The 23,118-nt window shown below is 40.1% G+C and overlaps 1 protein-coding gene across 1 annotated transcript; it reads left to right on the plus strand.

The window, feature by feature from the left end:
* Nucleotides 1-7,661: 7,661 nt before the first annotated feature.
* klf13 (Kruppel-like factor 13) lies at nt 7,662-21,992 on the plus strand. Its single transcript, XM_053641177.1, has 2 exons — nt 7,662-8,509; nt 20,730-21,992. Exons 1-2 carry the CDS (start codon nt 7,942-7,944, stop codon nt 21,056-21,058), a joined length of 897 nt encoding a protein of 298 aa, XP_053497152.1. The 5' UTR covers nt 7,662-7,941; the 3' UTR covers nt 21,059-21,992.
* The last annotated feature ends 1,126 nt before the right edge of the window (nt 21,993-23,118 follow it).

The raw sequence follows: 23,118 nt of genomic DNA on the forward strand, positions 1-23,118 counted from the left end.
GCCGCGTAAGCATAGTGGAAGCCTTACAGCCCCGCCCACTTTTGAACCCTTTGACTTGTTGCTCTCCGATCAAAACAACCGTTCGAGAACGCGCGCTGTGTGTTTGGGTGTGAGCTGCACACGAGAGCGTGCTTTCCCGCGGAACACATTTTTTTCAAACACTTGCCCGAGCTACTGCAAGCACTTAAGGGCATGTAAAAGGTCATGCATACACGCGCGCACACATACACACGCGCGCACACACAACTGTACAAAATTGTTAGTAGTCTTAAAGAGAATAGAATTTGGCCGAATGATTGACACCCACAAAGAATACCTAAAAGTAAAAAAATAAAATAAAAATGGCTATATGTGAAATGCATATTAAACATCATAGAGAAAAGGGGGGGGGGGGGACGGACTTTCAACATAAAAGAGACTGGTGGCTGTGTTTCTGCATGAGTCAGGCAATGAATATTTAAAACTGTTAATCAATACCACTGAAAACAATCAAGCCCATAAAAGAAAAGGGAAAATGGAATATGGCACTTTCTATTAGAGATTGAATTAATGACTGTATATGGTCAAGAAATTGATAAAAATTGATTTGATGTTGTATTGTGCATTTATACATGTTAACTAACTGCTTTATCCTGGTCAGGGAAGTGTTGGATCCGGAGTCTATTTTCCAGGAACACTGGGCATGAGGCAGGAATACCCAGGATGGGACACCAGTTCCACACTCATTCACACCTCGGACCTTTTTGGTAGATGGAAGGAAAACCACGGAACCCGGACGAAACCGAAACAGGCATGTGTTGATAACATGCTGAAAAACGCACACAGACAGTACCCGAGATCAGGATCAAACCGGAGACCCCAGCACTGTGAGGTGGCAACACTACCCACTGCACCCCTGCCCATATAGTATTTTTAATATATTGTATATTTTTCGTATAGTATCGATAATCCATAAAAATACAACTTTTATCTAATGAGGTTTGCTCATTTTCATGAAGATGCCAGTTATTCTGGAGTTTACTGTGTAATTTACTACACAAGCAAAGGAGTGTAAAAGTAATATAAATAAATGTCTAGTCTGTGCCTATGTTTATGACCCATTTTTAAATTGCTTTTTTGAATCCATCTCAATGACATGCATGTCTTGTAAAAATGTAGCAATTATCTTTGTGGCTTTTACATACACAATAAAGTCCAGGTTTAAATGCAGAGAGCACTCTGCCTGTTCCTAATTACAGCTAATGAATTATTTACTGAGCCCATAAGAAATGCTACCATGAATTAGAAGAAAACTAAAGTGATATCTTCATTTGCTCATGTACAAATTTAATTACCAAAATCCCAGAGCTGCATTTCTATAGTTGTGTTTTAGATTATACATCCAAAATGTTCTATACATTATTTCCAAAATTAAGAAGGAGAAAATGTCATTATCCCACAATGGAATAACACAGTTAGTTAGAAGCAAAACAACAGGTGCTGCATTACTGAGAGAAGGCCATTTTTTCACATTCAGACATCCTTAAAAATAACAACAACAAACACCCAGAATTATTAAAACCACAGTACTGCAGTTATCCTGTGCAGTGTATCAGGCCTACTAGGGTTTTTCACATGCACCAGTTAACAATTAACACTAATCCTAATACTGATTTAGTGTTAAGGGAAATAATAATAGAATGGCTTTCCCATATGTGGTCCCGCATACAATGTGCCTGAGCAGCCATAAAATTCCCAAGACTGACAAACGTGTTAGCAGCTGCAATACGCATTTTAGTTTTGTTCAGGCGTCAATGTCAATGAAGATATTTTAAATCAGACAACACTTTTTTTTAACATTTCATTTGATTTAAAGAAATACAGAATAGGCAGAGTGTAGGCTGTATATACAGGTTGTAGGCTAGTGCAACAACTAGTCAGTATTTCCTGTTTATTAAGTTTTACTTCTGCATGTTGGATTCTTTTGGTGTTTGGTCATTTATTTCAGCCTACATTGCTTCCTGCATTACTTCTCTTTAGAGAAAACGTTATTACAATAGTATTATAAAAGGAGTTTATTCTAAATAATACAATGCAGATCATTAAAAAAATTATTATAAAAATTATAATATTTGACAGCTTTGTTTTCTTTGTCTTTCAATTGTGTACTCACTATAGATACACAGTATAGGCAAAAAGTTAAATCTAAAACCCTTAAGGGTTCTACAGTAGTACTGTTGAGAAATCCATAAGGGTATATATACTGTAAACCTCTACAACAGAGTTTCCTGATTAAAGATCAAAGATATCCTAATAGAACTCATAACCATCTAAATAACCATTGAAGTAGCTTTGAAGTGTTCTTTTTTTCTAGGAATGTCCAGTATATCTAATTTTAATCTGACTCTCTTTTCCAGGAGCATCCAGAAATGAGTGTGTTAATATAATGATGATAAAAAAAAAAGTCACTGATGATTTGCTTTCCAAGTGCTTCAACTGACCCACATCAACTGTTGAAGTATGCAAGTTATAGAATAAGGCTGTTAACCTTAACCAATATAGCACATTGTTGTCACATGCCTAGAGATCAGACTAGGTAAAGCTGTGATTTGAATAACGAGAGCAAAGAAGGCTTTTATCTATTGTGTCACTGGAGTGTGTAAATGTAGCTTATAGGGGTAGCATGGTATAGCGTGAGTGGAGAGGAAGAGAAATACAGATGTCTCATTACAATCCAACAAGACCCAACAAGACCCATCCCACATTCCCACTGCCCCAGTTCACTTCTGAATGCTCTCTATAGAAACACTTCACATAGGTCAGAATACAAATTTGAAAAAGTTATAATTTGTCCTATTCTTTTCAGTGGTATTGTATGAGATAGGTAATGTCTTCTGCAACACTGTGATCAAGTGGATTATTATTAACCACAGCTGACACAAATTTACCATATTACTATATTATGCCTCTGTTTTTATCTGAATTAAGACATTTAGCTAAGATCAATGTGGTAAATGTGTTCACATTCATCTCATCCACTTTAACAATCATTAACTAAGAAGGTCACAGGGATATTAGAGACTTTATGGGGTGGATGTGCATCTGAGCTCCATGCCTTTCTTATCTCATGCATGCCATATTTTGATTTCTCTTAGTATTGCTAGGTAACAGTCTCAACTTGTTTGTCTTTTACTATGACACAGTCTGACGTGGCTTTATTTGACTCACAGACCTTACCTTGAGCAGAGGGCTGTTAAAACCTGACTTATTGGAGAGTTCCTCCCCCACTAAGAAACACAAAAACACGACATTAAAAATGGATTTCTATTGTTATATTTCCTTTGGTGAACAAAGTACAGCATGTAATATTGAATGGGGGATGTATGACATGCTGGTCTGTGCTAAAAACTTGTTTTCTTCCCACTCATCACTTTAAAAGTAATCTTTATATTCACCACAGGTTACCTGTGAGACAACAGTAGATTTTCCACTTCTTTCCTTTAATGTTGTTAGTCATGCCTGAACACTATTACTTGTAGAATAATTTGTATATTTGTTGCTTCAGCATTTTCCTCTTCCAGAAGTGGTCTTCATTTTTTGAACAACAAAATAACACTTCAGGTGTTAACCAATGTAAAAAGCAACAAGTAGGATGGGGAGTACATTGTTGTACCAGCATCTGAAACACTGGGACATGTATGCTATGTCAATTGAGTGTGCTGGTTAGCCAAGGGACAACAGATACAAGACTGCTATCCACTTCAGCCATCCAAAGAGGTGATGGGAAAAGATCAGCATGTGTAATGATTGACCAGTAAAAGGGGGTTGCTAATAAGAGGCCCTCTGAACATCAGTGACAAATGCACTGAGATGGTTGTGCTCATGATGACAAATACACCCTGGGGGAGGGGCTGTTGATAGAGTGAAAGTACTAGTGCGTGTGTACATATGTGTTATGTGGGCACTCCTTTTTCTGTTTAAATGCCGCACAAAGCCTTTCACACAAGAAGCTATCTCTTCCGTCGTCTACAGTTCTGAAAGCAGTCTTGCTGTTTCTTGCACAATAGTTTTGTCTTAGACACAGCCAAGGCATCGTGAACTTAGATCAGTGCAAAATGCAGACAGTTCTGAGCAGGAAGAGAGTATTTGCACCCATGATGGGAAACGAGACATTTCCCAACAATGACAGAACAAAGCTAAACCACAAGAAGTAAACAACCTCTGGGTCTCATGTAAGTCAAGAGCTGTGCATTGACATTTAAACGCTACATTCTTTTATTCAGCACATAATCAAGACGTCCATTAACTGAGAAGACTAAACTCAAAAACATAATTTAAAAAAGCTATGCTTGTAGTCAGCGTTAGGACATAGCAAGAGCACTACACATCTGCAGAAAAATGATTACGCTAGTTAAACTAACATTGCTTTATAACCTTCAGCCATCTGACTTCTGATTTGCTAGTCAGCTCATCAAGGCATGTTCTAGGGAAGAGTGCAGTCTCTGAACGATTACGATAAACACCTGAAGTGCTGTTTATTCCAAGAGCTTTTCCCATAACAAATTGGAAGGAAAATCTAAGCACAACAAACATAAAATTTTACCATTAGTGCTACTGAGTTCAGTCAGCTTTATGCCATGATTCTATGTGATGTACGAAACATGATTCTGTTGTTTCTCACACACTATAGTGATTGCATCCTTGTTGTTGACAGGAGATGAACCCCACACTGCACAAAGCTAAGGCACCAGTTTTGGACAGTTTAACCCGGTGGTGCACATGGTCAGACCTAGTACAAAAGCCTATTGTAAAAGATACATTTAGTTTTACTAACACAACAGCAGACAAGGCATATACTAAAATAAGTAAGCCACTCAGTTTGTTGTGAACTCAAAATGAAAACTAGTTTCTAAAACTCTATGAATCAGTACACCTATTAAAATAGCAGAATGAGACAAACCCTTTCACTGCAGGGGACATATAGTGGGAGAGATCACACCTACCATCTAAATTTTTGGTATTGTGTGAGCTCAGATCATCAGTAAAAAGCAACACAGCGTGTTGTGTGTGGGTGAAGTGAGAGGCATTCAGGATTTCTTACTGTACTTCTTGTACAGTATTTGGGCTAATTTTCACATTATCCCAATAACGTTATAATAATAATGTTTGCACTGCAGTACACATACAGTTCTCCATTATTATCTGTGAAGTCGTTGCTACACTACTGTGCCCACATGCCTGGAGAAGTACTAACACATTCTTTAGTATTGTAAAGAAAATTTACATTTATAATAAAAAAAAAAAACATAGATAAAAATAGCTGTCTGTATTTTTTTTAAACGTAGACATGCAGTAACAAGTAACCTGGTATTGTCTTTTCACCCATTTCTCCTGCTTATCTGACTGACAGACAAGCACCCCCCACCCCCTTCATTCTGAGGCAGCCATCTTGTGAAAGAGGAACTGGCCCCTTGTTGTTCTGCTGTCATGGAGTGCGCCTCTGAAGAACCACATGAAATGCAAGAACACCCAGTCGTTGTGGTGAAAGAATATGTAAAGTAATACAGACAGATGGCCTTCTGAATTTAGGAACTTTCCAGAGCCTTTTGTGAACAGAACTGAGAGAGTACACACTTTCCCACAGGAGAGATGCACAGCACTTGTGTTCGAGGGTGCACGAATGCATCCTTGCTTTTGTTCTCATGTTTCCCCCAAAATCACATGATTTAAAAATCAGAAAATATTCTGAAACATTATTCTGCTTCTGGCTTATTTCTGCTTCTCTGGTTTAAATAATTAAAAACAGAACAATGAAGGTTGTTTTATAAAGATGGCCTTTAAAGTGTGTAGCATCTATTCATTTCATAATTGTTATCAGCTTCTCTGCTACTAAAACCTAGGAAGCTAATCTGGCTAATTAAAACAGTCTAATTGTTTTGTGTGTTCTTTTCACTCGGTTTTGGTGTGGGGGCAGTCAATGTGCCATGAATCTGCTTGCACTTCTATGACAACCAGCTCTTTATCTTCTATCAGATTATTTAAACAATGTCCGATTTTCCATCTTGAAACACTACTTCCTTATGACTGCTAAACAGCAGTGCACACTCATTTCAGTTAATAGCAGCATGCCAACATTTTGTCACACAAGACACACTGAAGGCACTACATATTCACTACATATTCACATTCACACCTAAGTAACTTATTGCTATAGGCATTCCCACAAGTACATGACTACAAACACGTGTGGTACTTGGCCAAGCTCTGTACTTGTTTAATTTGACCCTAACCTGGCCTAGTATCCGCTTGTAACAAACACAAGCAGGCTGTGGTCGACAATAACGTCCTGATCAATATGCTATTTGATACATTTTACCAACTGCATGCATTTCATATGAATATGCACATGTATTAAATAAGTAAACACTTTGGACATATTTTCTTGTCCAACAGTGAACATATTTGATACAGTTGTTTGAGGATTTTGATGTAGTTCTTCGTTAAATTTTTGCAATAGTGCTGTACCAGTTGTGAAGCGAACCTCATTGAAATCATTTGTCCCAAATGACAGCAAAATGAAATTTTATTTCTTGTATTTGCGCATTATATTGCTGTTGTAACTATTGCCATAACAACTTGTTTTTCATAGTTGGGCAGCAGCAATAATAATAATACAATAATAAATAATAATACATTTTATTATGGTTATTGTTGTTATATAAGTACTACAACTCAAGGAGAAATATATTAACAAAATAAAAGGCCCAAGAATTACCGATAGGCCAATTTAAACAAGTATGTTTTTAATATGGATTATATAAACCAAGAATTATGACCAGGGATACATTATAATACCACTATACACTTCCAGAATGAGGAAGAAGGTTGGAAAAATTACTCTGGACCACACTCACCCTGCCCACTACCAACTGTTGCCTTCTGGCCAACGATTCAGAGCTCTGAGCACCAAAACTGTCAAGTTCAGGAACAGTTCTTTTCCCCAGGCTATCCATCTCATGAACAGTTAAATTGCCCCAATGAGTAATAATTATGTGCAATACACAGTTTAGTCTTTTATATTTATCCAACTTCCTGTGCCATTACATTCCCTTTCACTGTATATAACAGATTTATATTAGATTTGCATTACATACACACACACACACACTATATTATATATATATATATATATATATATATATATATATATATATATATATATATATATATATATATATATATATATATATACACATATACATACATACACACACACACACACACACACACATACATACATACATACATATATATATATATCTTTTGTGTGTGTATGTAGCCTATATAAAATTTTCTATTCAATTATCATCATTATTATTGTGGATGTTGTGATTTTGTACTGTTGAAGCTGCTGTCTCCAAGACAAATTCCTCGTATATGTAAGCATACCTGGCAATAAAGCTGATTCTGATGATAGACTCATATAGAATACTCCTATAGTACAGTACTAGAGCATAAATGTATAAACAAAACACTACACCACCTTTGTTCGGGTACTAGATTATGGCACACTATTTAGTACGGTGGTATCCGGTTTTAGATGGATCCGAGTACACTTGGTGAAGTTTGAGCCGGTGCACTTCGGGACACTGTGTGGGCCAATGAGCTCGCGCGCGCTGTGACGACACTCCGGGCCACCACGCCCCCAGCGTGGATACCGACAGCTCCAGTCAGTGCCGAGCACAATACTGTCACTTTACGTGGGAATGGACTTTTCTGCCACGATGGGGAATTTTCATATTCAACCAACACAAGTTTAGGAGTCTCTCTTTGCCTGAACAATAGCTCTAAAGTGAGCAGACAATCAGTGCGGCGCGTTAACGGGTTTGTATCTCCGCGTGCTTTTATTCAGGATGTCAGGTCTGTTGAAAAGCCGGTAACGATACAAAGTGAGTTTGCTGAATGTTCAGCATCACACAAAAGGGATCGACGACGGAGCTGAGCGATTTAGACAAGTGCCATTTCACTTTTGCATGTAATAAAGAAACAGCGGGGGCATTTTTGTTTTGCGTGTTTGACAAAATGGAACATTTAGCAGCAGAGTGCCTTGTGTCTATGTCCAGTCGCGCAATTGTTCACGGTCCTAAAGGGAACAGGGAGATCCGACCCGAAACTGCGGCTGCACCCAGGAATGGAGAAGAGACCAAGGAAGCGCTGGTGAAGGACAACTCTTCTCTTTTTGTTGTGGCCCGAATTCTGGCGGATTTCAATCAGCAGAGCCCTACTAATTTCGCCGAGCAGGCAAAAACGAAAGAAGAGAGCATGCCACCAACCCCGACGCGAGAGGATGGAAACTCTGCCACACCTACCGCCGTCCCTGCCGACTCTGCCCTTAAACAAAGAGGCAAGCGATGGAGGGCTCGCGCTGAGCAGGACTCCCCGCAGAAAAAGCACAAATGCCACTATCCTGGCTGCGAAAAAGTTTATGGCAAATCGTCACATCTCAAAGCTCACCTAAGGACACATACAGGTCAGTTTCCATTGCAGCGAGTGCTTTGTCATTTTGCAGCTCAGATAGTACTCCAGCTACACAAACCGGTTTGGGATCAAATTAAAACAAGGATTTATGAGTGTACCTCGCTGCACATCACTGTACATAAGACCCCGTGCTGCGAACCTTGTGTCTGCGTAGTTAAAAGAATTTCTCACAGACATAGGCTACAAATCCGCTAACGTTAGGCATGCTTAAACAAAAGTAGGGGAATATGTTATTTAACCGTTAGGCGCGGCGTGGTAAATAAATAACGTCACGCCCACAGGAGAAGCCTATAATCTATATAGCAACAGTTTCCCACCGATTTAACCCACGGCACCACATCCGGTGTGATCTACACAGATGAGCTCACGTTCAACAGAAACGTGGCGTGTAGGAGGTATTCAGGGACAGTATGTCTCGACCAAGTGCTGGAAGTCAATGCGGAATTAGCGCGCGCACGCAGTTACTACCTTTTCCATAGGAGAGACAGTAAACAAACCTCTCGTAACCTACAATTACACACACACACGACCGTACGAAGTTCTACACAAAGCCTCCACTTTTCAGGAAACTTATTTCTTATGCAAACAAACAAAAAAAAAACTTGTCAAAACTGGCAACACTAGAAGGTCACCAAGCAGCTAGCTAACAGCCGAGCAGTGCGCGCGACGCACCCCGCAATGCCGCGGTCATTCTAACGCGACCGACTCTTTTTGGCTGCTGATGATAACCCAATGCATGCAAACATTTGAAATTAAATGCGCAGAAAAACGAATAAAGGAAAACAAAAAAGGGGTGGGGGTCGTCTGGAGTTGTGTGGAAGTGGGTGCTTCTTAAGCCCTTTGTTGTGAAGTGCCACACCCCCGCGCGCTACACTGCCAGCTGATCTGGCCAGCAACAGACTCAACTAGACGAGCTCCGAGAGAGCGGAACACAAGCACAGAGAACCACCCTTCAGCTGCACATCTAAAGCCTTTGTGCATACAAAAGAAGAAGAAGAAGAAGAAATATTCTAAATACAAGCAAGTTGTGTATCCTCATCCAATGAATTTTTCTTTTATGTTGCATAGCTGTTATATTTGTATAGTGCCCCCACGAAACAGCTTGTCATACAACAAAGACAGCCAAGCCCCCCCAACCCAAAAAAGAAGTCTTGCACTATAGCACATCTGGCATCATAAAAGCAGAGATCACTACCAATGCTTTGCCTTGACGTGGCTGACTTGGTACACACCCATTGAGATGTACACGGCTGCCGACACGCCCTTTTCAGATGCGACAGTGAGTGCAGACAGGATGCACCATGTGAGCAGCAGCTGGAGAGGTTTTGTTCATGAAGCTTTCAAACAAGCTCTCAAACAAGGCCTGAGTCTAAGCAATCCTAAAGCAAGTCCACTATCTTACTACTCATTTGTGCTGGATAGTTAATTCCAGAGGAATTCATTAACATTATTTAACTTCTTACTCTCACACACCTCCTCCTACCTCTTTCCTGTCCCACAGCTCCCTTTGTTTTTACCTCCATTCCTCCTTGAGTCTTGAGTATACACACTCATATATATTTGTAATGTGGATGGCATTGTATGATGCACAGATTCCCACAGAGTTCCCACAGAGTGACTGATGTAATGCACCACGTGGTATCACCACAGTCTGTGGCATGTGGCCTATCATATACAGTTCCTGATTTTTCTTGGCCCTCGCTTGACTTTCAGGCTTGCGATTGGGTGGTGTTCTCGTTGAATAATGAGTATTCTGTCTCATTTGTTTTGGTAATCAGAGAATGTGGGTCACCTGAGTTCAGGAGTCTAGGTTCTGCCAAACTGCTATGAGCACTGAGTCTTTTCCAAAGCACTCAGCAGATTTTCCCTCAGTCCCAACCAATAGATCAAAGAGAAAATGGATCCCTCTCCCAGCTAAACACCACTGTCTAAAATAAGGGGGAACACTGTGTTATAAAAACAAACCAGTCAGCCAAGTAGGCCGGAGTCCTTATTTGACTTTAGCAACACCCTGAACTCTGTGCCGAACTCCATGGTGGAACATTTGTCCTCCTGAATCAGAATCTGGGCACAGACCCCTGTTTCTCTCAGCATTAAAAAAAAAATACATGGAGCTCAGGATTTATATAGATGACACTGTAGCATTGCTAACGTTTTTATTATGAGGTCATATTGGAATGCAAACTAAATTCCCCTACAGTATTAGTTTTGGGTTGTAATGTAGCATATATGTGCGTTGTATGCTGTGGAACGACTGGGAAGACAGTCATCACGTGTGCTAGCTTGCTGTGAGAAAAGGAGGTTTATGATGGAGCTTGAGCGGATGTACTATTGTGATCAAATGCTAGCTTAAATCATGTGACAGAGGGCTTGACTCACTGCTCTGAAGGAGACTGCAGTACTATATACATGCAAATGTGCTGAGAACAGTGTTAAATTGTAAAAAAAAAAAAAAAAAAAGGTTTGTTGTTTTTGATGGCTGTAACACAATATTAATATGCTTCACCACTGATTATTATAACATCCTGCTAACAGGGTTTGGAAGCATAACTAATGACTGTATCTCTATAAACACCATTTCACATTGTGTGATCGCACATTGCTTTCCACACATGTAGACATTATCCAAATCCAGCTTCTTGACCATTTTAGCTTTTGGGTGTTTGGAGTGCTGTTCTGTATAATTGACCCATGTGTCTCAAGTTCACTTGGCCATTCCCTGTAATCCTGTGGTTACCAAATGTTCCTGATTGAGATAAGGTTAGTGGAATAACCTTGAGGTGGCTTCCCAAGAAATCTCTTACAGCGTAGTATGACTGCACAGCCAGACTTTGGCTGCCTCTTGAATATAAGAGTTAAAATAGAACTTTTCTGCTAGAGATTTTTTTGATCATTCTCTTTGTTCTCTAGTTTTCATGATAGATGTCTGAATATTTATTTGATAATCAGAATCAAATGGATTTGTTTAGGTGCAGAGAAATCAGATATGTTTTAGATCAGAGAAACAAAATATGGTCAACTGTACAAAAACCTAAAAAGCTGGGAAAAAATAATATACTGAAATCTTTGGACCTTTAACCTTAATTCCTACATAAGCCCATATAGATAGTTCTGATTACAAAACTTCTACAGATTGCAGAAACATGTAGGAGAAAATCAAAGATTCTTAGAACATGAGGTTGTGCTGTGCAAGGCTCATAAATCATAATCGCCCACACAGATGGATGACTAGCACTAGATGTGTTGTCTTATCTGTGACGTAATATGCTTGCAGGTTGCAATATAGGGAAACACTCATTTCTGTGAGAGAAAAAAAGGTACTGCTTTGGTGAGTATAGCTTTGAGGTCTTTACAGCAATATATATATATATATATATATATATATATATATATATATATATATATATATATATATATATAATGTTTTCTTTAAACAAAATGTCTGCTGTATGAGTTGCAAAGCCACATCTAAGCCTTTGGTCTCTTTTGCTAAAATATTAAATGTGCCTTAGCTTAAACTAGGCCATATGTTAATGACTAAAATGTCTTTAGCTGGGTGTTTTGGTTTTGATAATAGCTGAGATCTATATCTGATAATCTGTCATTTCTTTTGCTTTACCCTCCAGTTGAACTGGAACTTTCATATAATGTACACCAGACCTGGATTTGATATTCTCATTGATAATTCTCCACTATTAAAAATTAGCCCTCTGGAAGTTCATTAAGTGCACAAATGTGTTTGATTAGTGAACCCAAGATGGAGTCTTGTGATTGGAAACGTGTTTTAGGATAATTTCACTCAGCATAATCCAGTCTGCTCCCTGTACATCTCCATAATGTCACCTGGCTCTTATAGGTTGAGCTAGCGTTCACAGGAATATCTAAAAAAAACTGAAGCAGGGGTTTAACTGAATCACATTGAGGTTGTAGGCTGCTGTTTATGCACGCACGTTTTTCCCCTTGTCTCTGCAGAATGTGAATTACAGAATGTAGGTCAAAGGTGTGCAAAGACATGACACTTTCAAGGGTACATGCTGAATACAAATGGCTGGCTATACTTCGTGAGTTTGCAAGGCTTCAGCAGGTTGAGGGTCTAAGGTTACTAGACAGATTTGTCTAACAACTCATAAAGGTGGGGTGTGATTTCCCTTCCTGTGACTCACTTCTCCTTAGCTATGGAAAATAAACTAAAAAACAATAAATTGACAAGCTTTTTTGGTGGGTACAACATTTCACAAACCACAAAAGGGTGTGAGCAAAACGGTTGGTGACCGTGTCGCATATCTCACAGAGGTAGAGCTTAAATACTGTAAAATACTTCTGTTACAATGCTGAAATTGAATAACATGAATAACGTGTCATGTCATGTCAAGTAATATGTGTTTAGTGTAGACAAAGTGATGTCTCTGGTGTGCTTATTAAAGGTCTTGTGTGTGGTGAGGCACAATGTCTCTGATAAAATGACAAACTGCATTAACTTTTGATAGGCCTCATAAGTAATCAAACTAAAGGACATAATGGAAAATTTCACAGTCGGTTTGCTTTTTTGTTCTTCCACTAACCCATAGTGCTCCTGAAGGTTCCCCATGGTATTGTGCTCTTGAGGCACTATCATAAGGCAACTTTTTTGTACCAATCTACAGACAGACAGGAATCTGACTCTTTATTTTCATCAAGATAATGAAAACACTTTATTTGTTTAAAAAAATGTTGTATAAATCTATGTGGTATAAAGTTTTGATAATGTACTGGGAGGTATAATAGCCCATCGTCTGGTCCTCAACCTCCTCCTCTACTGTCCTTCGCAGAGCAATGAGCTCACATATCCTTTAGTTAGCTTTGGCAGAACCTTATAAAAACCACTCTGCTCCTCCCCACCCCCTTAGCCTTGTGTCCTATTTCCCTATCTGCCAGGGCTTTAAGAAAATGAGTTGCTGAGGTGTTGTGTAGTTGCCAAGGCCTAGCCTTGCTTACCCTCTATTTGCGTGTGACCCAAGGGTGTCAGTTTCTCCTGTCATGAAAGAAAGGATCTAAAGCTGCCATGTTGCTGCATTTTTTAAGCCTTCCTGATGATTCATAGAGCCACCAGTGGAGGGTCTCACAAAACATTTAGCACTGACTGCTCACTTTACCCTGCCTGGGACGTGCTGTACAGAGTGGACCCACAGGGGACGGGGGATGAGTTGATGTCAATGCCCCCCGCCCTGTTGATGTAGGTCATTTGTGCTGCTGCAGCTGCAGGCAGTCTGATTTGGGTCTTTTTAGACTGTTCATTTCAAAGCTAAGAAAGCATAGAGAGAGGGGTATGATGCATATGTGTTTTTATTTATTGTGTGGCAGATTTGTGGTGTCTCCAGGCTGTCATATTAGCTGTAGTCTGCAAGGTGGTTGACCCCTCCCTGGCCATACATTTTGAGCGGAAGATCAAGCATGCTATGTGAGAGGTGGTTATGGCATATGAAAAGGCGCATTCAATCTGACGGGCAGCGGCTTTGAGGGTGGGGGAGGAGGGGGGATTGCTCTGCTATTTCACATACAGAGTGAAAAGACCTCATTCTTAATGCTCCCAGTCTGTCAGTGGGAAGGCCGATAAAGACACTGATGAGGGTCTGGGTATGTTCTGGCCCTTTCTTTAATGATAAAAAAATTGTGTTATTTTAGATTGTACTGTATGGACTTTGTATTTATTCAGAGGGACATGTCAACATTTCTGTAGATATAAACAGCTCCTAATAACAGCAGCTGTCTCTGTGTCCTTAGTTAACCAGGCTTAAAAAGATTAGCCCCCAATCTGCAGCAAAGAAAGCCTGTTAGGCCTTTATAGTGCCATCAACTAATTAATGAGTCTAATATGGTGAGAATTCTACCAAACCAGCCTCTTTCCTGTACAAAAAAGGTAGAATGCTACATAACTTATTTGAATGACTCTCTGGTGCATCTGAGTTCCTCTGAGTGCTGTAGATGGTGGGTGGAGTGAGTTATGGTTATCACAATGAAATACTGAAATGGCTGACACTATAGACCCTCCCATAGAACACAAGGCTAATGCTATTGTTCATACCCAGAAAGTACTCACACCACAAGATGAGACACGCAGTTCAAATGTGATTTTTCATCAGAAACAAAAGGGGATAACAAATTAGAAGTGGTTGTGTTTTGCCATGGTCTGTCAGCAAAACCATTTCAGCCCACCCGTATGTCTATGTTCCACCTATACTTCAAACAACTTTAATCGCATATTTGTCCAAGTCAAAGTAGACAGCAGACTGAATGCCTTTCAAGCACTGGTGTCTGTGTGGTTATACAGACCCTTCTCCGTACTCCCATTCACATGTGACACAAACACACGAACATGCAAGGTTGTGATGCACTTCTGTGTTTTGCCATCTTTCTAGTCTCTACGTTTTAATCTGGGCTATACCGCATGAGGAGCTTTTCATTTTGTCAGCAAAAAAAAAAATCTGCATTTGTTCACACAGTGTGTGGCGCTAATGCTCTCTCTCTCTCTCTGATAAATTAAAGACAGCCGTGGCTTTATTACCAGTTGTTCTTGTGCCAGTGTATGTGGTTTTTGGTCTCTATGGTATATTTGGCCACACTGAGCTCATTTCTTGGCTTGTTGCACTAGGTGGTGGGTGTGACCCACATCTTTCTCCTGGTGTGGTTATTGCACTAAACTGCAGGCACTCCCATGATGATGGACTACCATTGTGTCATGAAGCTACCGCTGCAGGAATGACATGCAGACTGATCTGAGAACAACACAGTGCTATTATTTGTTAATGATGAGGATTTGGACAGGACAAGCTGATCTTGGTCTAGAAGAAAAAGACAGGCTACACCCCATGTAGAGTCTGCAGCTTCCATAGCAGTCTTGTCATTAACCCACTGTGGAGAAGCGCGGTTGGCCACGTCTCAGCCACGTCTATAAACGCAGAAATAAATTACAAACCTCTGATGAGTGCTGCTACTACATTTGTGGTGCCGGTCTGGGACTCACATTTAGCTTGGCCTGCTATGGATATGATTGGGCTTGCTCAGTGGAGCTCTGTGTGGTGAATGTTGTGTTCCTCATTCAGGAAGGTCTAACTAATACTTCATATGGTCCTTGAAGCCAGCTTCATGACAAAATCAAACCACTATTATAGGTGGGTTTATGCTGGTGAGACAAGCATGGCTTTCTCTTGGCTCTATACAGGAACTGCCCTTTTTAGCTAAGATATAGGATTAGCCATTTTCTTCTTTAAAAACGATCAAAGATCACGTCTAAACTAGACAACTAAATCCGACTAAAGGTGAGTTTAGTTGGTGTTGCTAGCTGCCTTGTTGTCAGCTTGGTATAGCTAGTGAGAATATAAAGCAATAACCCAAAGAGCCTCTACTGACCATGGACATAGGTCACTGGGCCAATCTGGCCTGACCCAAACCGCATATAGAAATGCATTGTTCTAGGTATATTGCTCAAACTCCCAGTTCAATGAGAATGCTTGGTATGAGAATGCTTGGTTGGTCTCTCTCTCTCTCTCTCTTGTTCTCATTGTCTTACTAAAGACAAGCTATCAGTAGGAAATGCTTCCCAGGGGACATTAGCTGAGAGGTGACCAAAAAAGTCTAGAAAACCCCTTTTCCGAGCAAATTTGAAGAGTTTCTTCAGAAATCCTGTGTGTAGCCTTCAAGATGGAATAGTGTGGCCTGGGAATTGTACTTTATGAGGCTTATAGTGCTGAACAGTCAGGGTGGACTCGTTAGACGTCCCGTCACTCATGTCTGACTGCCTGTTTTGCTGTCTCACTCCCCTGCTGGCTTTTGAGGCTCACGGCTAAAGAGGCTGGTGGAATTTTATCTTTGCTCTTCTTAGAACAGGTGACTCGCCATTCAGTCTCGTTTAGTGTTGCTTAGATACAGGGCTGATCAGATGTCCATGGAGCAGACGGTTGGCCTCAAAGGGCCTCTCTCCTGTTTCCCACTGATCCATCTCAAACCCCATTCAGGATAAATGCAATCTCATTACTGTAGTAAACCAAGGACTTAGCACACATTCATGTGCCAGCTAATCAAACCTATTATAAGTTTGCTTGTGTTATGAAAGGCTGCTACCTGTGACATAATTGCATCATCTCAAAGGGAAGACATTTGCTGCTCTGTTCCCAGTACTCAATGAATCTGTGATGTAACTGCCTCTCGAGGTAACTGGGCCACTGTGTTCGTTAGCCTTCCCAAATTACTGCCCTGTGTTCTTAGAAATACAGAGACACACAGTCCTGCTGGCTCCCTGCCAGGGAGAGTTGAGCATACTGGCAGGTTTTGACATCACCACCCACAACCCAGGTCATGTAATGAAAGGCTAGGAGAGATGGATGTGCTTTGTGCAAATACATGGAAGAGTAGGTGGAGCAGGTCTGGCACAGCGCATTTACATGATTGTGGCCTCTCTATTATTTTCCCACAGAAACAAAAGGTGATCTCTCAAAAGACCCCGGATGGTAATTTTCTTTATCCTAGGGATTCTGCAACAGCCCAGTGTCAGCATTAGTCTATAAGTCAGGTAAATAACAAGTAAAGCAGCCATTGTTTTTTTTGCAAATGTTACTCATGTCCTTATGGTCACAGATGGACACACAGTCAGAAAGACCTAAGCTCAGCAGTTCTTCTGAATGGACAGCTTGCTCTTGTTTCAGATGTGTGGTGACACCGCGTGACACCTTTGTCTGGAGATTTTACCTGACTACACACACACGAGCTCCCTCTTCACTCAGGAGTGTTCTAGACAATCACTATCAACAGCAGCACAAAGGCTAGCAGCCAGGGTGTGCTCCAGTGTGGATGTGCTCCAGAATGATCAGGAATTTAATCTGCAGTTAAATCGCTACTGCTAATGCTGGTGTGGCACATTTTCAGACTCTCACACTCTCTTGGTGGTTTCACTTCCTCTTCTTTTTTATGCTTCTTTCTGCCTTTTTTTTTTTCTAAATGAAGTTTGTCTATTCAACAAACTCTGGTTCAGCTTTCTATGTGCATTGTGCTCTTAAGCAGGAATGTAATGGCATTGAGGTTCCAGTCCTGATCATCTTTCTTATGGCCAGTGAAATATTTATGTTGTTGGATTTGTTTTCGTTTTGCCCTGAGGCCATTTGAAGATCCATATAAACTGTCTCTGGTTCTATTAACCATGAATTACTGTGTGTAACCACACTGTTTTGTTCATTAGTAATCCTGCAGATCATAGGTTACGTGTGTCATTACTAAATCTGAATAAAGCATCTTCCTGTTTCCTTTAAGCACAAGATTCATCTTAGATTTGGACTATTATGCATATGTTTATATTACATAATGGATAGATGCAGGATGTTTAATTGAGTCAAACAAGAGTGACTCAATTAATAGAGAGATTAATATTGTGTGGATGGACACTCATGTATATGTGTATCAAATGAGGATTCAGTGGTGGCTTGTTTGCACAGGAACAAGACCCCAGAGACTATTCTTTCTGGCATGAGGATTAGTCTATTTATGTGGGTGTGTAGGAGCTGTTATGGTCTTGGTTATTTGTGAGTTTAAGAGTTTGATAAACTACTATTGGAAAAGTATGGCGAGTGGATGCACATACAATCTGTGTGTATTTTTCACTTCTTGAGTGCAGACAGTTAGCATACTGAGTGACTAAGTAAGCTTGAATGGCCAGACAGTGTTGTTTATGTATTTCTATGCGTGTGTTTGTGTGTGTGTGTGTGTGTGTGTGTGTGTGTGTGTGTGTGTGTGTGTGTATACCCGAGGTCTGTGAGCAGGGGGGCGTATGGAATGCCACTGAGTCTGTCTGCATGAGAATGGCAGGACATGAACCCAGACTGAGCCAGTAAAGACCCTGTCCGCTTTACAACCATTCTGCGGTGGGGGAAGGGACCCCAATGTCTCTCATGCCAATCTGGCATCATACTGAATGTGTGTTTGAAGTAGCACAGTGATTTTCCACTGGGATATATGGGGAAACCACAAAACAAAGACAGTTGCTCTGGTCTGTCTGGCCCTCTACATACATTTCCTGCTTTGTCCAACTTCCTTGCATAATGACTGAGAGGTCTGATTTCTTTCTTTTCCACTACTGTTTGTATTTTTAATGTCTAGGATTGTAAGATGAATTGTTACAGCAGCCATACATTGCAACACATTACTGTGTTCAAGCTTTCACATGGGTCAGAAGTACTGCTGGAAGAATTAGAACAGTAGCTCATGAGCTTGCAGGGCAGAAGAGCAGTGACATTGAAGTAAAATGGACACTGTATGGTTTACTCAGCTGTTCGGTGCAAGATGCTTTGTGTAGACTGCATACACTGTTCCCACATGGAAATGTACAAAACAACCCAATATATATAGGTCCTTCTGGTATCATATACTGTGTAGATTTGTGTTAAAGTCTAATTTTATTGCTTGATGTGAGAGGGAAAAGGGTATAATTACCTCATGAGTGGACTCACTAATAGTTACAGGTTGGCAGGGACAGGGTAGCACTTTAAACATCTTTAGCATCTGAATCCTGTTTAATTAGTCTCTGTCTGTGTGTTTGCTTTGCTTAAGTGTCTTTGCTATCAAACCTAAAACCTTTTTCTCCCCTCACCATTTTCCCCAACTTTTTTTTTTACTAACTGTCCTTCAGTTAGTATGATTTTAGCCCATGTCTCATTTGTAATGCTGTGCATTCCAGACTTAATGTTTAGAGGCTTTTCACCCAATTTAATGACTGTAAAAACTTTCGTAGGTATTCTGCAGCTGGAGGACTAATGAGAGAGTCAGTGCATTCTCCTTATAAAATGCTGAAAAGCATGAGAGCTTTTATTTCTGCATGCAGGGTGTTCATTTGTAATCTACGTGCTGAATGAGAAGGTTAAACCCGGGAGTGACCCGTATGAGAATAGGTTCTGGCTACTGTGCTTTTTCACTGCCCTGTTCCATTGAGTCCTATAGTTGGAGCTAGACAGCTTCATCTTGTGCTGAAAGGAAGCTCAGATTCACAAAATGGCTGTATATGTGTGGCCCGACGCACGCCTTCCAATATCCAGGTCCTAACTTAAATCACTGTAACAGAAACAGTGGCCACTTCTGTTATATGCTTGTATGGATTCAGGTAGTGAAAAATGAACTTGTCACAAATAGGCAAGTTTTACTAAAACAGGATGTCTGCAGTTGTTTAATATGGGCCATACGTGATACAAAGGGGCATGGCGGGACTTGGACGTTTCTAAAAGAACCCTTTGTCTGCATAATGGTAGGAAAAACTGCTAGGGTAACATCAGCTGGCACAGATTACCCTACTGTTAGCATTGTATGCACTGATGACTTGTAGCCTCCTTAGCACCCTTGTATTGGATTCAGAGAACTGTCAAAAGAAAATCACTTTTTGTCAGAAACAAACAGAGATAGATGATCTTTGCCCCTGGTGGAACTACAAACCTGGACCGGGTTATAGTTCTAAATAACATTTTATTTTGTATACATTGATATTTTATCTACAGGGTGTCCCAAAAGACTCCATACACAGGGGAAATGAACACTTTTTAGCAAAATGTAATTTTATTTACAAAACATCCTCTACGTGATTGCCATTTCTTTGTAAAGAAGAGTCGTCTCTCCCACTCAAGATGTACTCGTGTTAACACAAGTGGTGTTAGGCATATAATTGCATATCCATTGCAACCTCGCGACAGCTTCCTGATCCAGCAATGAGAATTAGTTCAACATGTTATTCTTTTGTCAAAAGCATTCTTAAAGGCTATCTGAAAAAAAGAAAAAAAAAGAAATTACATATATACAAACACACACATTATATATATATATATATAATATGTGTGTGTATATATATGTGTAAACACACATATATATAATGTATATACACACACACACATACATACATATATATATATATATATATATATATATATATATATATATATATAAAATGTATACACACACACACACACACACTCATATATATATATATATATACACACACACAGACACACACATAGTTTATATATATATATATATATATATATATATAAACTAAGTATGAAATATTTTGGACATTTTCCTAAAAAGTGTTCATTTTGGACACCCTGTATATAGTACTGTACTTAGTGTTTTGAAAATACACTAGTTATAGGTCTCTGGTGTTGAGTAAATACTGACAGCTGTGTGTGTTTGTGTTGTGTGTAATGCAGGAGAACGACCCTTCCCGTGCACCTGGCCTGACTGCAGTAAGAAGTTTGCCCGCTCGGACGAGCTGGCACGCCACTACCGCACACACACGGGAGAAAAGAAATTCGGCTGCCCACTGTGCGACAAGCGCTTTATGCGCAGCGACCACCTAATGAAGCACGCTCGCCGCCACTCCGACTTCCAGCCAGCCATGCTGAAGAGGCAGCAAGGAAGCAACGGCACGCTGAACGCAGTGAGCAGCACACGGCCCGGATCGCTGAGCGACTACAGCCGCTCGGATGCCTCCAGCCCCACACTCAGCCCCACACTCAGCCCAGCCAACTCGCCTTAAACCCGCCTGCACTTTCCGCCCTCTGCCCAATGCAGCTCAGTGCTGTTTTTTTTTTTTTTTTACTCAAATTCTTTTTCTGTCAAAAGTAGTGATGTTGCACACTTGTTTGCCGCCACCTCTCTTTGCTAATCCTTTCGCTTGCTGTGGTGTACTCTACTGTACATAACTGCTTCCTGTAGTGCAATTTTTTTCTCGCCAACTTCATAAAAGAGAAAAACAGAAAACAGAGAAGAAAAATGCCTTTTCCAGATGGCAATATTTACATGATGTACCATATGTCTGTATTTTTTTTTTTATAGCCTCTGGCCTCAGCCAGTTTCCATTGTATTTTGTTGCTCTCTTTTGATCAAATCTGTTCAAGTGAACAAATATGTAGACACAGTTAACAAGTATAATTTTTTTTTCCCTCTCTTTGTTTTATTTATGACGGGTTAGGGGGAGTGGCGCTCACACACACCTCAGGATTCTAGACAGTTGTTTTCTTTCCTTCTCCTTTAATATTCACACTGACTGCACAATACAAGCATCACTTTACTCTGAAATTCAACAGGGGTTGAATTTTGTGCCCTGCTCAGGGATGGCCTTGTTAGCTTGAAAGAATGAACATGAAGAGAAAACATACATAAAACAGCCTTACACTCAACAAAAAAAAAAATTTGCACTCTTCCTTTTGTCTTTTTTATTGGTTTTCACTTCAGGTGAAACTAATATTAGGTTTAACAGTCATTAAAACTCAATATCTGATCTGGCTGTAAGACGTGGTACCCCAGAATAGGGACTAGAATGGAGTGGAAGTCATTGTGTATTGAGACTGGAAGTAACTCTTTTTGTTTTTAACATTGATATCTCTAAGACTCTTTTTCCCACAAAACTGTGAGGGTTGTTCTGGATTGGTCCTCATATTAAAGGCTATGTTATAGTGGCATAAATCAGATTTTTTGGTCTAGATCTGACTTGTTCAAATCTGCATGAAGAGAAGAAAAAGGTTTTGAAATCAGATTTAAGCCGATATATATATATATATATATATATATATATATATATATATATATATATATATATATATATATATATATATAATGATTATTTAATGATTTGTTTGTTTGTTTTTTCATTACTTCACTGCACATGTTTGTGTTACTTCGTGGCGCAATTATGGTGGATCATCCTCATAATGTTATTGATTTCATAAATATGTGCATGTGCCACAATTTCGGGGCAGAGCTTTGTTCACACAGTAAGGACAGATATAGGTCACATACGAACCATCAAGGGCAAAAAATCGGATTTGAGCCATGAGGCTTGTAGTATGAACATTGCTACAGAAAATCTCTACATTGTGTGAATGTAGGCAATAAAACTGCCATTACATACACCACCTTTTCAATGAGGAGAATAGATCCCTCTGCTCTCCTTACAGGACTGAACCAAATCCCCTAAAATGTGGAGGATAAAGTTTCAAAGCAGCAGCACTGCACCATAAAGACTGCACATGCATCAGGTTTTTTTCCACAACAGTACAGGTTAAATACACATAGCAATGGACTTGGATCCCTTTGATTGTTTTGTTGTTTTTTTTTTAAAGAGAATTAAAAGGAAATGGACACAAGAAGAAACCACCAAAGAATAGAAGGTGTGAAGGTGAGAATAGGAAAGCTTTTCTGCCAGTGATATCCAGAGCTGGGGTAAGGACGATACATTGGCAGTCTCAGGTAACGACAGATGCCTCGGCCGTGTGACCTTACCCACCTTACTCACTGCCACCTGCCACTTAGGAAACGGCTATGTTCAAAACCAGGCTATTCATAGCATGCTCGAGAGCAATGGCGCTATCCTCAGCCTGCCTCACTCACTCCTCCTAGAAAGAGGCAGACAGTGAGAGGATGGATGAAGTGCTGAAGGGTGTCCCCAGGGTCTTTGCACTGGCAGGCTAAATACAGCCTGGAAGACTGCAGGTCTTCAGAGAGGAGTAAGCTGGAAACTGGGCTGGGTTGCTGGGGCGGTAATGGGAGACTGAAGCTTGACTAAAGAACAAAAGCAGCTATCTGGATGAGGCAGGA

The sequence above is a fragment of the Ictalurus furcatus genome, chromosome 14 (assembly GCF_023375685.1).
Source record: "Ictalurus furcatus strain D&B chromosome 14, Billie_1.0, whole genome shotgun sequence".
NCBI classification, from domain to species: Eukaryota; Metazoa; Chordata; class Actinopteri; order Siluriformes; family Ictaluridae; genus Ictalurus; species Ictalurus furcatus.

What these genes read in the sequence shown, in the direction of transcription:
- klf13 (XM_053641177.1), top strand. Translation starts at nt 7,942, where the DNA reads ATGTTCAGCATCACACAAAAGGGATCGACGACGGAGCTGAGCGATTTA. An exon ending in TCACCTAAGGACACATACAG is followed by an intron (nt 8,510 to 20,729) that starts GTCAGTTTCCAT and finishes TGTGTAATGCAG; the next exon opens with GAGAACGACCCTTCCCGTGC.